This window comes from Lathyrus oleraceus, chromosome 2, assembly GCF_024323335.1.
Source record: "Lathyrus oleraceus cultivar Zhongwan6 chromosome 2, CAAS_Psat_ZW6_1.0, whole genome shotgun sequence".
Lineage (NCBI taxonomy): Eukaryota > Viridiplantae > Streptophyta > Magnoliopsida > Fabales > Fabaceae > Lathyrus > Lathyrus oleraceus.
The window spans coordinates 224725339-224742775 of record NC_066580.1 but is presented as its reverse complement, the minus strand read 5'-3'; the positions used below and the strand labels follow the sequence as shown (position 1 = coordinate 224742775).

At 38.1% G+C, this 17437-nt stretch overlaps 1 protein-coding gene across 1 annotated transcript; it reads right to left on the bottom strand.

Moving 5' to 3' along the window:
• Positions 1-1029: 1029 nt before the first annotated feature.
• On the bottom strand, positions 1030-1668 carry LOC127122679 (uncharacterized). The gene has a single exon (XM_051052979.1). The coding sequence runs from the start codon at positions 1666-1668 to the stop codon at positions 1030-1032; it is 639 nt and encodes a 212-aa protein (XP_050908936.1).
• Positions 1669-17437: the final 15769 nt, after the last annotated feature.

Sequence of the window (17437 nt, the reverse complement as noted above, 5' to 3'; positions counted from 1 at the left end):
TACTACTATGACACCTCCCTTTTTAGGTACCACATGTACATGGCTTACCCACTTACTATCGGAGATTTGGTATATTATTCCAGCCTCTAGTAGCTTCAACACTTCTCTTTTTACCACGTCACTTAGTATATAATTTATCATTCTTTGATGTTCTTTGGAGGGTTTAGAATCTTCCTCCAGCATAATCCGGTGCATACACACAGACGGACTTATCCGTTTGAGATCAAAAAACTTATATCCTAGAGTTGTGGGATATTTTCTTAAAACATCTAAGAGTTGATTTGTTTCATAACCATTTAAGGTGGTGCTTACTATGAAGGGATGATTTAGTTATTCATCCCAAAACTTGTATCTTAGATTCTTAGATAGCTCCTTAAGCTCTATTAATGGTTTCTTAGGACATGGCATATGGTTTGGGGTGAGTGCTAAGCATTCGTGAAGGTTGTCATCTATATAAGGGTCTTTAAATTCGTCGTCCTCCATTACGGGGGTCGAAGGTAATTTAATTGTTTCAACGGGGTCTTCTTAGTCTAACTCCCTTATGCATTCATCGATGATGTCGATGACATAACATGAGTCGTTTATGGCTGGTGCTTTTAAGAATTTTGATAATATAAAATCTACTTTTTCATCACCTACCTCAAAAGTCATTTTTCCTCTCTTGACATCTATTGTAGCCCCAGTTGTTGATAAGAAGGGTCTACCTAGGAGGATAGGAATTTCGTCGTCTTCTTTAATGTCCATGACAACAAATACTGTAGGAATATAGAGTTGGCCAATCCTAACTGGGATGTCTTATAAAATTCCTATTGGATACTTAACGGATCTATCGGCTAATTGAAGGGATATTCTAGTCGGTTGCTTTTCTCCTAGGTTTAACCTATTACAAACGGCTAACGGCATTAAGCTCACGATGGCTCCTAAGTCAGTGAGTGCTTTATCGATAACATGATTTCCTGAAATACAAGGTATAGAAAAACTTCTTGGGTCTTTCTCCTTTTTAGCGAGTTTATTTTCAGCAATAGAATTTCATTCTAAGGGTTTAGGATCATCAAGTCTTCGTTTGTTGGTTAGGATGTCCTTAAGGAACTTGGTGTAAGATGGTATTTGGGTGATTGCTTCGGTGAATGGAATCTCGACATGGAGTTTCTCAATCACTTTTACAAACTTTTTATATTGGTTGTCTAATTTATTTTTCTTAAGTCTTTGCGGAAATCGGATTGGTGGTTTGTAAGGAGGGGGTGGTACGTAAACTTTAGTATCTTTCTCTCCTTCCTTATCTTTAACTTCTTCCTCTTTTTGTTTCTCAGGTTCTACTGGTTCCTCTACTTGTTTCTCGGGTGTGGTCACAACATTTTTGTTAGGGGTTTTTGGTTTATTGAACCTAGGGTTTACGGGTTCATCGTAAGTAGTTCCACTCCGTAGGGAAATTGCGTTAGCATGACCCTTGGGGTTAGGTTGAGGTTGTCCAGGAAATTGTCCTCCTGGTGTAGTTTTAGTATCTTTTTGTTGTGCCACTTGAGATATATGGGTTTCAAGAATTTTGTTGTGGGTAATTACATAATCGATTTTGGTGCCCAATTGTGTAATTAGTCCATTTATATGAATGTTTTGGTTCACGAATTCCTTATTTTGCTGATTCTGAGCTGTGATGAAGCTCTCCACCATTTTCTCAAAGTTTGACTTTGGGGAAGTAGCTTGCATTGGTTGGTTTGGTATTTGGGTTTGGAAACCAAATAGTCTTTGAGGTGTAGAATTATGAGTGGGGTTATTATTCTTATAGGAAACATTTGGGTGATTCCTTTATCCAGGGTTATATGTGATAGAATAGGGGTTACCTTGGGCATAATTGACCTGATCTGATTTTGTGTCAGCTAAAAGATTACATTAAGCTATTGTGTGTCCTTGGGTTCCACAGATCTCACATCCAGGTTGGATTACGGTTGCGGTAGCTATAGGGTTAATCATTACACTTCCTACTTTTTGGGCTATAGTGTCCATTTTGGCACTCATATGGTCAAGGCAACTGACTTCCTAAGTAACTCCTTTGGTCTATTTCCTCTCTATCGGTGGTTGTTCTGTTCCCCATTGGTAATAGTTTTGTGCCATATCTTCAATGAGAGTGCAACCTTCGGGGTATTGTTTATTCATCAGAGCACCACCTGCGGCAGTGTCGATGGTCATTTTGGTATTGCAGATGAGTTTGTTATAAAAGGTATGAATTATAAGCCATTGCTCTAACCCATGGTGTGGACATACTCTTAGAAGTTCTTTATATCTTTTCCAAGAGTCTAAAATTGATTCACCTTCTTGTTACGTGAATCTGGTTATTTGGTTTCCTAGGACAGTGGTTTTACTCGGTGGAAAGTATCTAGCAAGGACAACTTTCTTTAGGTCATTCCAAGTGGTTATAGAGTTTGCTGGAAGGGAATATAGCCATGATCGGGGCCTATCTCTGAGGGAAAAGGGAAGTAGTCCTAGACGTATCGCCTCAGGAGAAGCACCATTGGATTTTAAGGTATCCGCTAATTGAATAAAGACTTTTAGGTGTTGGTTCGGGCTTTCCGTAGGCGGGCTTTACTAATTGTAACAGAGAGGGTTTTAGTTCAAAGTTATGAGATAGTATGGCGGGGTTTACTATACTAGAGTAGGGTTCTTCATTAGATGGCAGGGCGAAATCCTTAAGTGGTATTTCCTTTTGGTCTTCTGCCATTTCTCTTTTAAGTCTTCGGAGTAAAAGACGAGCTTGGGCGTATCTTTCGGGTTCCTCTATTGGGTCAACTAGGTTTCTGGTACTGCGAGTTCTTCGCATTGACCGGCAAAAAGGGATGCTGTAGTCTAGACAGTGTAACAACATGGTACGAAATTTGACGTAATTGGTCCCCGACAACGGCGCCAAAAACTTGATGGTTCATATCCGCAAGTATACGGAGTATGTCCAAGTAATATAAAAGATTATCGATCTCACAGAGACCAATGTCAATCTATCGATTACTATTGTTACGTTGTATATCTAAGGCTAATCAAAACAAAGTATAATCGGTACAGGAAATAAAAACAAAGATTGAATTCAGAGAAATAATACTTGAATGTGATTCACTTCGATCTAACAGTACTCCTATTATGTAGTAGTAACACTTATGGGGAAATATTTCCTTCTCGAAATAAAAGTTAATTAAACAGGAACCGTCACGTTAGCATAATCGGAGCCGAGTTTCACTCTCTAATTTATATCTTTCATTTGTCACATATGGTCGGCGCTTACCGTGTTAAAGTAGTAAACTCATTTTTTAAGGAAATAAACTCTTAGCTCAATTGAAAAGTGACTTTGATTTGAAAGTTTGACTTAAAAGGGTTCCGGGTTTTCGCTCGGACAACCGGATCCTAAATCTATAAACGCGTCCAAAAATAGTTTTACAATCGCCTTCTAATAATATTAAAATTCCCTAATTAATTAATTAGGCACTTTTGCTATTTTTATCAATTAAAAATTAACCAAATTTTATCTAAAGTGTCAGACGGCTTTCGATCCTACCCGGCGTAATCACGGCTATTACGTAAATAGAAACATGATCCCATTTACATAATGGCCGATCAATTTAAGTTTAGCGAAATTGTTTAAAATCAAAATTATCCCCTAAAGTATTTCTACCGAAACAACATATGGAGTATCGTTGAAACGACGGTCCTCACATCCAGCACAATAAATTTAGCTGGACATGACTATGGTAAACATTACATATAATTGATTTACAAAATAAGTCATTTAGGGACTAAAAATGTGATAAGTGTGTGATTGGTTTCCAAAAGAACGAAAGTATCACTCTTAAGTTCGGTTCGAAGACAAATCTTTTTGCGGTAAAAGAATTTGAAACAAGTAAATTGTGTGATAAAGTAAACAAAGTAAAGTAGAGCAATAATGTAAATAAATCTAAAGCAGGACAGGAAAATAGAGAATGCAAAGCGGTACGGGAATTTAAATAAAGTAAAGACAGTGCGATATATAACAAATTGCGAATTAAAATAAAAACCTGCCCCAAATCATAGACTTGAATCTGGTACAATGCCGAAAAGTAAATCTGACTTGAAGATAAATTTGACAGGAAAATAAACTTCTATGCTAAGGTGCTCCAATCTCAATTACAACAATAGTGCGATAACCTCTCGATGTGACAAATTATCGCTTTTAATACTAAGTTTATGCCTAATGTTGAAACTAAGACTGGATGATCAAAAACTAAGAATTTAAGACCTATTTATAGTGTAACAATGCCTTGGGGTCCAAGCAGCCCATTCAAAATTTGTGTGAGAGAATTTCTCTTGTCATGGGAGAGTGCTCCAACTGCCTTGACCGAAAGCTTCCTTTAGGCAAATGGCGCCCGCCATCCCCTACATGGCGCCCGCCATGTGTGTAAAGAGGGAGATTGTGGCCTTCTGACCGTTGGGACATGGTCAACATATGAAGATGGCGCCCATCATCTATACATGGCACCTGCCATATGGGAAAAGAATTGGGAGACGTGGTCTTGTGACTATTGAGACATGGTCAAACCATGACACCTCATGGCGCCCTCCTTGGCTAACGCCATGTGGGACGCCATGTGTGTATTTTTCACTTGAAATCCCCGATTTTTGCTCTTTTCGCATCGTTTCTTCGCAAGAGGCTTATTAGGGCACTGTTACTTGGAAATGAAATAAAACACAAGCATAATTCAAGAAATTGATAAATAAAATGCAATAAACATGTGAAATCCGAGCCAAATATGCAGTGTGTTTTAGTGTTATCAACAACATCATGGAGGTGTTTATGGATGATTTTTCCATTTGTGGGCAAAGTTTCGAAGGTTGTCTAAAAAACCTAGAAATGGTACTTGATAGATGTGTGAAGGTTAATCTCGTGCTAAATTGAGAGAAATGTCATTTCATGGTTAGACAAGGGATAGTACTGTTGGTGTAAGCCCTAGAGGCCAATACTTTTTGGTACTTGTATCGAATTATTTATTAATAATAAAAGGCATTTTCTTTATTATGGTTGATTAATAAAGTCGCTGGAATAGATAGTCCGTTTAATGTATTAAGTGTGACTTAATCATGAGAACACATTAAACATAAGGGCACTATTCTTAAAGTATCCGTAGTCGAGCTTTAGTGTGAAGTGGGATAACATTAGAGCATTAAGACTATTATGTTTGTAGACTGATGATCACATCTCATGGATCATGGATAAAGAGTTATCAAGTCTTAAACATAGGTATGAATATTAGGAGTAATATTTATACCGGATTGACCCGCTATGAGAATACTATATAGAAAGTTATGCAAAGTGTCATAAGTTATTCTCATGGTGATAATGTTGTATACCACTCTTTGATCTAAAACCACTATGGACCCTAGATGTAGAGTCGAGTGCTTTATTGCTGATCCAACGTTGTCCGTAACTGGATAACCATAAAGACAGTTGATGGGTACTCCACGAAGCATGCTGAGGGACATGAGTGACCTAGATGGAATTTGCCCATCCTGCATAACAGGATAAATGTCTATGGGCCCAATATTGAACTGGACAAGGATGACACGGTCTATGCCTTGTGTTCAATATAGACATAAGGGCAAAAGGGTAATTATACACATAAGTATTATCACATAAGGAATTGTCAGATCACATGACATTTTCGTGTCTTGGGTAGCAGTGATGTGTTGCTAGATACCGCTCACTGTTTATTATGTTAAATGCGTGATTTAATATAATTGCCAACGTCACGAAAACCTACAGGGTCACACACAAAGGACGGATTCATGAGAGATAGAGTAACTAAGGAATACCGTAAGGTACGGTGCCCTTAAGTGAATTATAGAACATCGTAAGGTACGGTGTACTTGAGTAGAATACGAAATATGGTAAGGTACCATGGGTTAAGTGATTTTGGGCATATTATAAGATATGGGCCAAAATACACTTAAGTGGGCTTTTTAGCTTGAAGCCCACACAAGTGGTTCTATAAATAGAACCCTTGTGCAGAAGCATTCATAGCGTTTGCATTATTTTCGTTTTCTCTCACTCTCTCTCTCTCACTCAAAGCCTTCATTTGTACCAGCTAGCACTGAGATTGAAGAAACCCGTTCGTGTGGACTGAGTAGAGACGTTGTCATCGTTCAACGTTCGTGATCGCTTCGTGGATCTGCATCAAAGTTTTGATCGTCACAAGAGAGATTGAAGGATCTCTAAAGGAGAAAATTTTAATTTCCGTTGCGTTTTGGACCGCAATTCTCCTTCAAGTACTTGGACACATAGTGTCCAATAAGGGGATTGAAGTTGACAAAGTGAAAATAGAGGTTATAGAAAACCTTCAACCCTCTAAAACTGTTAGAGAAATACGAAGCTTTTTAGGACACGCCGATTTTTACCGCCAGTTTACTATAGATTTCTCTAAAATAACATAAACATTAACCAACTTATTAATGAAAGACATGAAATTCGTCTTTGACGAAAAATGTCTGGAGGCGTTCAAATTATTGAAAAACACCCTAATAACTACGCCCATCATGCAACCACCTGATTGGAGCAGACCTTTTGAGATAATGTGTGACGCGAGTGATTATGTTGTAGGCGCGGTCTTAGGTTAGAGAACTGATAAAAAGCTTCATGTGATCTATTATGCAAGTAGAACCTTGGACCAAGAACAAATGAACTACGCCATGACTGAAAAGGAGCTCCTAGCTGTCGTTTTCGCGTTAGATAAATTTCGTTCCCACTTAGTGGGAGCTAAAATAATTACCTACACTGATCACGCCGCAATCAGGTATCTATTGAATAAAAAAATACATCAAACCAACACTCTTAAGATGGATTCTTCTCTTGCAAGAATTCGACTTGGAGATCAAAGACATGAAGGGAACTGAGAACGTTGTTGCAGACCACCTGTCTAGACTTGAGAATATGAAAATCGAGCAACAACTAATCAACGATGATTTCCCATATGATCGGTTTATAGCTCAAATCGAGAGTAACACAACTGAGAACCTTCAACCTATAAAGACGCAGAAACTAATGAGGTTGTGGAAGCCATAATTACTAAAACTACCATGCAGTGGTATACTGACTTTGTCAACTACTTAGCAGCCGAAGTACTTCCTCCAGAACTAACTTACCAGTAGAAGAAGAATTTCTTCCACGACTTGAAACACTACTACTGGGATGAGCCCCTCCTTTTCAAAATAGGAGCCGATGGTATCTTCCGTCGCTACGTCCCAAAGGAGGAAGTCAACAACATCATACATCATTGCCATGCTGCACCCTATGAAGGGCATGCCATCACATCGAAAACTTGCGCAAAAATCTTACAGTCCGGCTTCTTCTGGCCTAATCTGTGGAAAGATGTCCACTTCGTGGTTATACGCTGTGTCCGGTGCCAACGCACTGGAAACATCTCTAGACGCGATGAGATGCATCTAAAAGGTATCTTGGAAGTAGAAGTTTTTGATGTGTGGGTCATTGACTTCATGGGCCCATTCCCATTCTCTTTTGCTAACAAATACATACTCGTCACCGTAGACTATGTGTCAAAATGGATTGAAGCAATAACTTCACCTACAAAGGATGCACGAGTTATGATAAATCTCTTTAAGAATCAAATTTCTCCTAGATTCGGTATACCATGACTCGTCATTAGTGACGGAGGCTCCCATTTCATTTCCAAAATCTTCGAGAAATTACTACTTAAATATGGAGTTAGACACCGAATAGCAACACCCTACCACCCACAAACAAGTGGACAGGTCGAAATTTCCAATAGGGAAATCAAACAAATATTAGAAAAAATAGTTGCGACCTCTCGGAAAGATTGGTCCTCCAAGCTTCACGAAGCTCTATGGGCATACTGTATAGCCTATAAGACCCCCATAGGAACCACAGTGTTTAAATTAATCTATGGTAAGTCTTGCCACCTCCAGGTTGAATTAGATCATAAGGCTTACTTGGTCATTAAGGCCCTAAACATGGATTATACAACCGGGGGTGAAAAATGAGTCTTAGTGATACATGAACTCGAGGAATTGAGATTGGACACCTATGAGAATGCCAAAATCTATAAGGAACGAACAAAAAAATGGCACGATAAACATATCTCAAGGAGAGAGTTGAACGAGGGGGGTTTAGTCCTACTATTTAACTCCCGACTATGACTTTTTCTAGGAAAATTACTTTCTAGGTGGTCTGGCCCTTTTGAAGTTACCAAAGTGTTTCAAAATGGAGCTATAGAAATAAAAGGTAAATTTAATGAAGCCTTTGTCGTGAACGGACAACGTCTAAAACACTATCATTGTGTTAACAATAAAGATTTTTATACTAGTCTAAGGCTAGGCGAGTCGCCAGCTATCTCAACAAAAGGATTTGTTAATCTGTGTCGAGCTTACGACATTAAACAAAGCGCTGCATGGGAGGCAACCCACGGTTAGTAAGTTCCTTTCTCTATGACCCTAAGAACATCACTCTCCTGCATAACCCCTCTAGGAGGAACCCGACCAATGGACATTACCTTTTATTTTAATAGAAGATTAATAAGAAACCTTGAACCTAGGAAATTCCAGTTGTTAATCAGCTTTGAAGTAGTTCACCAATTCACCCTGCCCAACATTGAGCAAACCAGTGTACACGACCGTAACAACTGGCTTTATAATTTATAAGGCCAAGGTGAGTCACCTTCACCTCCTACAAAACCTCCTATTTATGAATGACGTAGTCCGCCCCCTCTTTCTGATACACCTACGCTTATTTCCATTGCTCATGCCACTTCTAGTAACAACTATAATCTGGCACTAGAAACCCTTCAGACCAAAGTCGCTGCTATAAGAGCTGATGTTACTACCATTTGCCAAGACCTTTACGGCTTTATGGACATTGCTAACGAACAATTTGATCATCTTCACCAAGTGGTGTATTCTAGGCTCCCTGTTATCGATCCTACCGATCATCGTAGTGGCTGATCTATAAGATTTTTTTTCCGCATTCCAGCTTGACACTGAATCACTATGGATAATGCTTTGTTTAAGTGTGGGGAAGGATACCATTTCATGCTTTCTATTTAGTATTTCCTTTCAAGACTTTTATTTTATGATTCTTCGTCGATTTTTTATTATTGTGTTGTGCTATCGACGAAAACATAGCGAATATTTTATATTTTTTATTAATGTCATTTTGTTTTATTTTATTTTTAGAATGTATTATTTTATATTGAATTATTTGATATCATTTTATGCATTTTAATTTTTTCCTGAACCACAAAAAAAAATTATGTTTCTGAAGCTTGTGGCGTTCGCAACAACCCTCATGGCGTTCGCCATGCAGGTAAAACAAAATTTCCACATTTAAGGTTCGTAGCGTTCGCCACAACCCTATGACGTTCGCCACAAACCTCAAAAATGCAAAAACGTGATTTTAAACGCACAACCCCACGTTTTCCCACTTTTTCAACTTCCAAAAAATTAACTCACCTTAACCACTCCCCACTAATACCCTTCATCTTCAACCTTTAAAATTACCTCTCTATTTCACTTATTTAAACTCTCATCACCCAAATTCAACCACATTGCCAAATATAATTTGAACCCCATTCTAAAATTATTCTTCACACACACATCATGCCTCTAAGAGTCCAAGCTAGAACAAGAAGGCCAACGACGAACTTGTCAAATCTCGTCTTCAGTGAAGGTGAAGTTGGAGAATTACAAAAGGGGAGGTACTTGAAGTTCTACAAATGCTCAGTAACTCCAACAAGGTATGCCAACGAATCTTACTTACGTATGTTAGGACTATTCGGTAGTGTATAATGGATACTAGATAGACTAGATTTAACGCATTTCTGTTTGTTAAATGATGCTACCTACGAGAGGCTGACTTTGGAATTTTTAAGTTCTTTCACTTACTATACACCTATGGTAGATCAATACTCTTCTGACACGGTGATGTTTAGAATGTTTAATAGGGATTACGAATTGAGCCAAGATATTCTAGGGGACATGCTGAATTTTCCCCATGGGGACGATATAACTTATGTCTGTCCCTTGGAAGAAGAATGGCAGTATGAAGTGTTCCATTTTTGGGAATAATTGACAGGTGAGAGGACTTCCAATTGGGAAGGGATAAAATCTTCACATATCCATAACCCTGCTATACGTTATGTGCATCGCATATTAGCCAACACAAGTTTTGGCCGAATAAACAACGGTATGGTGAATTCCAAAGAGATTTTCTTTTTACAAGTTGCATTTGCACCGACACGAGTCAATGTGACTCCTTTAATGCTGGATCATTTGCAGTTGCTTTGCACAAGAAGGGCCACCCCTTTCTGTATAGGAGGTCTACTTACCTCCATAGCCCGCACACTAGGCTTAGATAGTAAGCTTGTAACTCTACAACCCCTACCGACGCTTAATTAAGGTCAGGTGGGACGGAAGATACTCTCTCATGGTTGGAAACCGCGAGATTAGAAGTATGATCTTACCCTGCCACACACGCACAAATGTGCATAACAGGAACAATTGGCTTTATGATCTGACCGCCCCTGAACCCGATCATCCTGCCCCTAATGACATACATGTGCAGGATAACCAAGGTGGTCAGATCGATAATGAATATGATGAGATGGATCAAGATGCTCTCACTTTTTCTGACACACATACATGTGCGCATCCTGCACCTGGCCCTTCTAACACTTTTGTAGGTACCTCTCCTAGATAGCAGTCCCGAGAGGAATATGATTATGTCGGCATCAGGACCGCACTTGACGATGTCCTCTGTGAGTTGCGGCATCGTAACGATGTAGATGCCGAACGCGAGTAGTTGTTGTGAGATATACAAAGACAGCAGGTCGACATGATGGCACATATCCAACAGATATTGGAGCAGCAACATGACTATGCAGGAAGGACCGAGCAAAACTTATCGGTCCTGATTGAAGAAATACAGGGCATGCGTGTGGGTACCGAGGACCTGCTTGAGTACATGTAACATATAGGTATACTGCCTCCTCAGCATGGTATGTATGGATCAGCACGAGGCCGAGGCCGTCATTGAGCACTCCATCCAGGTTCTATCTTCCTTTTTCACCTTTTATCGAAACATTGGGACAATGTTCGATTTAAGTGTGGCGGAGGAACTTTATCGCTTTTATTTACAGCTTTCTTAGGTAGATTTACTGTTTTATTCATTTCCATTTTTATCTAATTGTTTAGTGTTAATTGAGTCAATGCATGTGTTATCGAGTCTTTATGCATGGTTTCCACCATTTATTGATCTTCCCGTTTCTTGAGCCATAACAAAAAAAAATCTTTCATGAAAATCATTTCACAATTATAAAGTTCTAAGTTACAAATGACATTGAGGTTTGATTGTAAAATCTTGAGAAATTTGTGTACAAGATCGGTATCGTTTTAACACCTTGAGTCTCCTAAACATGCGAGTTAATTTGAATATTCATTATGTCAAAAACCTTGTATCCTTACCTAATGAGATAGTTCAGGCGGTCAGCACCATCTTGGTCATGCTTTACGTAGGAGATTGATGCAAATAAGTGTTTGGTCTAAAGAATAAAAAATGATATTGAATAAAATATGTTAACACTTGAATTACAAACACCAATCGTAGTTGGTTTAGTGGTATTGGCGCTAAACTTGGTAGGGCGGACTACGGTCTGATCCCCCACGATTATGATTTGGGAGGAGGCTTAAACCACTTAGATACCATAATCAACCCCCGAACCGGAAACCAAAGTCACTAACAGATCTTCCTACTATAAGTGTGAAAGATAACGGACTTAATATGATCGCATTTGAATGGAAAAATAAAAGGTGAGTTGACAAATTTGAGATATAATGATATCATTTAGATTTGTTTGCATGTAGGGAGACTCATGATCGCAATTGCGGAATATCATTATTACGATATCCTTAGTGTACCGATTAATACCTAGTTAAGCAATTATAACCAAAGCGAAGTTTGTAGCTTTAGAAAGATTAATCGATTGTTTATGTGATTTTTCATGGATCTACATCCTACGAGTCTCTGAATTTTCATATCACAAGTGTAGCATTTGCTTGAGGACAAGCAAAGGTTCAAGTGTGGGGTAGTTTGATAACATGAAACTATGCATTTTAGTATGATTTTGTGTATGTTTTATTGTATCATGCCGGTGTTGGTGCCCTGTTTTAGGTATTTGTTGATGCAAAACTCATGTGTGAGAAAGAAGTAAAGAAAAGAGAAGAAACAAAGAAAAAGGGAAGAAAAGAAGAAAATGATGAAAATGAAAGTTATGGGCTTGTGGTGTTCGCCACGCCCCTTGCCACGTCACTTTAGAGTTTAAATACCATGGCGTTCTCCATGGCCCTATGGCGTTCGCCTCGGACACGCAGTGCTGTTTTTCAGCAACTGCATAGAACATGGTCAAGATGCTCCCTATTTCCTCTCCATCACTTCCACACGAATTTAGGGAAGTTCATCCCTACTTCACGAATATAAAAAGGCTGAATCAGAAGAAAAATCGATCCAAGTTTTTATCGTGTAATTTTGATTCTTAGTTTTAAGCAGAAATACTCTAAAAAGGGATAGTTCTTCCACATCGGGAGGCTATTGCACCCTTGTTTTTTTCATTTACAAGTTGCTTGGATCAAGTGTGCCGACATCGTTGTAATTTTCCAGTTATTATTTGTACTCGAAGAATCCTCCGAAGTTTAATCCAATTATTATTATTCATCAGGTTTCTTTTAATTGCTTAACTCTTTACTTTATGCTTTAATTTCCAATTCTGAATTTTGCTTATGTTTTTGTTTAATAATTATATCTGTATGATTAAGTTTAAAACCATGTCCGGCTAAACCTTTCGACATTGGTATGTAAAAACCGTCGTTTCGACGGGATTCGGTAATAATTAATGATAATTTTTATGAGTTATTTTTCTAGCTCTGGTTTTCAATTCTAATTTAAAAAGGTTTTTTGCACGAGAGTGAAAAGTGAATAAGGTTATAAATCAACAGAGCGAGAGTTTGAGATTTTAACTGGATATTGGTTTCTAGGCATTAATCCTAAACACGGTGAGAGCGCTTTATGATTAATTAGGATTTATCAATTTCCAAAAATTACTTTTAATTCAGGTGGGTGAGCGAGAGCAAAACATCTTGGCTTAAGAGTATAGCTCAAGCCAAGAACACGAGAGTGTGAGGCAAAGTATTTTAATTTGAGCCAAGAACACGACTGTGCAGTTGCAGTTAGCCATTTCGAAAGACATACTAAGTCGCGATCAAAATGTAATGTAATTTGGTTTGAAATTGCTGAATTTGAATTTGGTTCATGTAGAATGTAGAGTGAAATGGAATGTTGGAAGAATCGGTTTAAGATTGGATTTTGAATGAAATGAAAATATAAAATAGGTTGAAAGTTGTAATTGAAATGGAAACAAGTTGTAAGTTTAAAAAATGAAGATTGGTCATGAATATTTGTTATTTGACTCTTTATTTGGGAAAACTTTTAAAAGTTAAAAACTTGTTTGAATATGGATCTTAAGTATTAGAAAAAATTAAATGGATATTAACAAAATTTCATGAACCTAAAAGAACTTAAGTGGAATTGTAATTTCTAATCTTGAAATGGTGACAACAAGTTTGAAATTATCAAAAAAATGTATTTGAAACTAAATGGATTGGTTCCTAAAAACAATGAAATTAATGGTTGACAAAAATCAATGTTTGCTAATCCGAATGCATGATTTGAACCAAATGTAAATGGCAAAATCAAATGGACCTATAAATGGATGGTTGACTTTGGTCAATCAGTTGACCAAAAAGTCAACTGTGAGTCTTGAATTAGGGTTTTCACATGACGTGTAATGTAAACAAGACAATGGTTGATGCTTAGGCAACAATGAATGAATCAATCAAACCAATACTTGAGTGAATCAGTCCTCCTTGACCATCTTCACATATGAATGCGTGAGCCAAGGCTTGAGTCAACTGAAATACCCACCATGTAGGCATGTGGATAACGGATGATGTATGATATGGTAGTCAAACATCTTTCCCAAATGAATTAGGGTTTTAGGGATCAGAAAAATCCAACCAAGGCAAGAGCCAAGAAAACTAGGGTTTAGGCATGAATGAAAGGCCAAGATGTAATCCCACAAGGTCAAGTAAACCAACCTGGTTATTCACAAGCTTTGAATCTATGATGTTTGTGAGAAATTGTTAAGATGAGTGAATGATGCACATGAGTGAGGCATGCATGAGTAAATCTGAATCTTAAGTCAACGGTCAGATTTTGGGGTACGACAGCTACCCCTATTTAATCTACTTAAACCTGAATGGTCGAATTGCGAGAGATTTTCAGATATTTGAGGTATGGGTGGATTAAATACCGGAGTATCCTAAAATTTTCCCGTTGAGAACGGTTAAATGGGATATGGAGTGGTAGCTTGACTTTTACGGGTTCATCTACTGGGATTTATGATGTACTGTGTGGATATTGATGGAAAATGAAGATCATGATATGCATGTTATATGTCTCTTTTACCATCTTATGAAACATGAGGCCACGTATGCTAATCTCCGATACAAGGACAGAGAGCCTATAAGTTTAAACATGAGAATTCCAGAATATCCTTGCAGGCAAGGGGTTTCAAAATTGAATCATCGGCTCAAAAAACTGGAAGCAAATTCAACCACAGAGGTTTTGAAAAAACAAGTCATCAACCTTACAGGTTCGGAAAAAGGTTTGGCAGTTATGTAAATTGAAAAAGTTCATCAACCACGAAGGTTTGGAAAGCGTTTCAGCAATCACGAAAGGTTGGAAACAAAGGATCATCAACCCCAAAGGTTGGAAAAATATTCAACAACCCTGAAGGTTGGGAACAAAGGATCATCAACCCCAAAGGTTAGAAAAAGATTCAACAACCACAAAGGTTAGAAAAAGATCATCAACCCTAAAGGCTGGAAAAAGCTCCGGCAACCATGAAGGTTGGAAACAAAGATCAACAACCCTAAAGGTCAGAAAGGGTTATCAATCCTGAAGATTGAAAAAGGTTCATCAACCACGAAGGTCGAAAAAAGATTCAACAACCCTAAAGGTTGGAAACAAAGGAACATCAACCCTAAAGGTTGGAAAAAGATATCAAGCTAATTGGGCTTTAAAAGATGCTAAGCAAGTTGGACTTTGAACGAAGTGTTAAACCAGTTGGTTTTAAAAGGTACCAGGAAAGTTTGGAATTGGAAGATGCCTATAGAATACTGGGCTTTGTTTTCTCTTATTTGTACACATGGCTTCATGATATGTTATATGAATGATATGCATGAGTGAGGCGACATGATTAATACACGATGATGATTTATGCAAAAGTTAAGCCAGATGCTCATATAGAGGGAGGTGGGAATTTTGGTCTAGGATAAGGTCATCTAGACGTGATTCCCCAACACCCACTTCAAGCTAACCTGCTGTTGTAACACCTTTAGATTATGTCTGGAACATGGAGAGAGCTTGTACCTCCGTAGCCTGCCTCTTCCCCAATTTACTAGATATCTGCACCAACTGCCCTAGCTACAAGTTAGAGTGGTCTCATCATCTGAGTATCTCAAACTGGCTTGCCTCGGCATCTTGGAGTTGTATCCTTTGGATTATCCATATCTATGAATGATTGGCTTCTCATTCTCTTGGGGTGGCCCGCCCCAATATGAGCCTTGAAGTATCTTTGCCCCTATTTGACTGATTCAGAGAGATTTGTAGAATCCCGACGTGGTTTCCCCAGATTGGCTTACTCTTGAAGAGATCTGAGCTATGGGATATCAGGAATTTGTTTAACCTTCCCAATATGTAAGCTTCCTTGATGTCAAATGATTGTTCTCATGTAAAATGCTTATTTTGAAGATGATAATTGTAATGTCATGGTCATGGAAGTTTTGAAACTCAAGTGTGTTCACTAGGAGTTATGACATATAGTGAATGAATCAATGATTAGAATTCCATATCAGTATTAATACAAATGACAAGCAAATCTTTAGAAGTTAGCTTAACGCGATCTTATCACAGTATGCTTTCGAAATAAACCCTGCTTCAATTAGGTCTTTTGAGGTTTGTAACATGGACTGGTTCACAGTTTCAGAAAGAAAGGATATAAGGCTTAAAACCTATTCTAACCCACTTGTTCTCTGTGATGTTCTCTAGTCCTATGTTCAGTTAGATTAAAACAAGTGTTCATTTTTCAGAAAAGGATTTTGAATAATATCAATGATGGTTAAGGAACCCATTGAGAGTTTGGAGCGACAATCACTCACCTTCTGCTTTTGTTTGCAGTCACAGGGATTTGCTTTTGTTGAGGATTTTGATATTGATCCTTTTGTTCTTTTGTTTTGACTCTCCCTGATTTTTCCTGGGTTGGTCCTTTCGGTCTGCAGCCCACAGGGATGCCCTAACTTTTTCCTAAGTCAATCTTGTTTTCAAGCTTCTTTACTTAGCGGGCTTTTCATTAGGCGTTTCATTTTTTTCCATTTTTTTCTTTTGGAGCAAATCCTGTGATACTCTGCTTTCTCGATTTGTTGCAAGGTTCATGACTATCTCACTCCTTTTGTGGGTAAAGGATAACCATTTTGAATTTGTGATTCCATCCTCTTGAGAGGTATATGACATGATTGATCACTTGACAAAATATTCTTCTCCTTTTAAATTTTGACGCAAGGTTAAACTAACTGAAGACTACCCTGCCCCTGGTTAAACATGAGGGTTTTATGTGTAAAGAAGGAAACTCCTACTACAAGGCCCAAAGGGGTTGACTAGGGATTAACTTCCTTATATCTCCGGTGTTTATGGATTTAAAAATGCCTTACATCATCAGTACGGTCTTATTTAAAAGCATACAGGCAACGATCTTGCGTATTTTTAATTTCATAATTCTCTTTTAATTTTATATGACAAACAATTTGATACTGATAAATAAAATATGAGTGAACACAAATGGATTTAAGAGAAACATCCATGTTTGTTTCATTATTATTATCATCTGAAAACCAGACAAGTTTTACAAATGAGCAACAATTAACGAACAAGAAAAAAGTTACAAATCAGACATGATTGAATCAATATGATATTGCTAGCCTTGATACTCCTCTGAAGAAGCAACTGAATCTGAGCAATCAACACCACTAACTGCATTCACAACTTGTCCACAGTGGTCTGGTAATGAGTTGGTTATGACATTGGGTTCTACCTCAGAGATTGACAAAACCTTCTGATCAATAAGCTCTTGTACTCTTGACTGGAGAGGCCAACAATCCTCGATAGAATATCCTATATGCTCGGCATGGTAAGCGCATGAAGCATTAGGATTGTGCTTTGCATGATATGGGAAAGTAGCAAGCAGAATCTCCTTTGGCACGATTTCCCCTTGCTGAGTAAGGTACAGGAGCA

What these genes read in the sequence shown, in the direction of transcription:
- LOC127122679 (XM_051052979.1), bottom strand. Translation starts at nt 1,668, where the DNA reads ATGGTGGAGAGCTTCATCACAGCTCAGAATCAGCAAAATAAGGAATTC.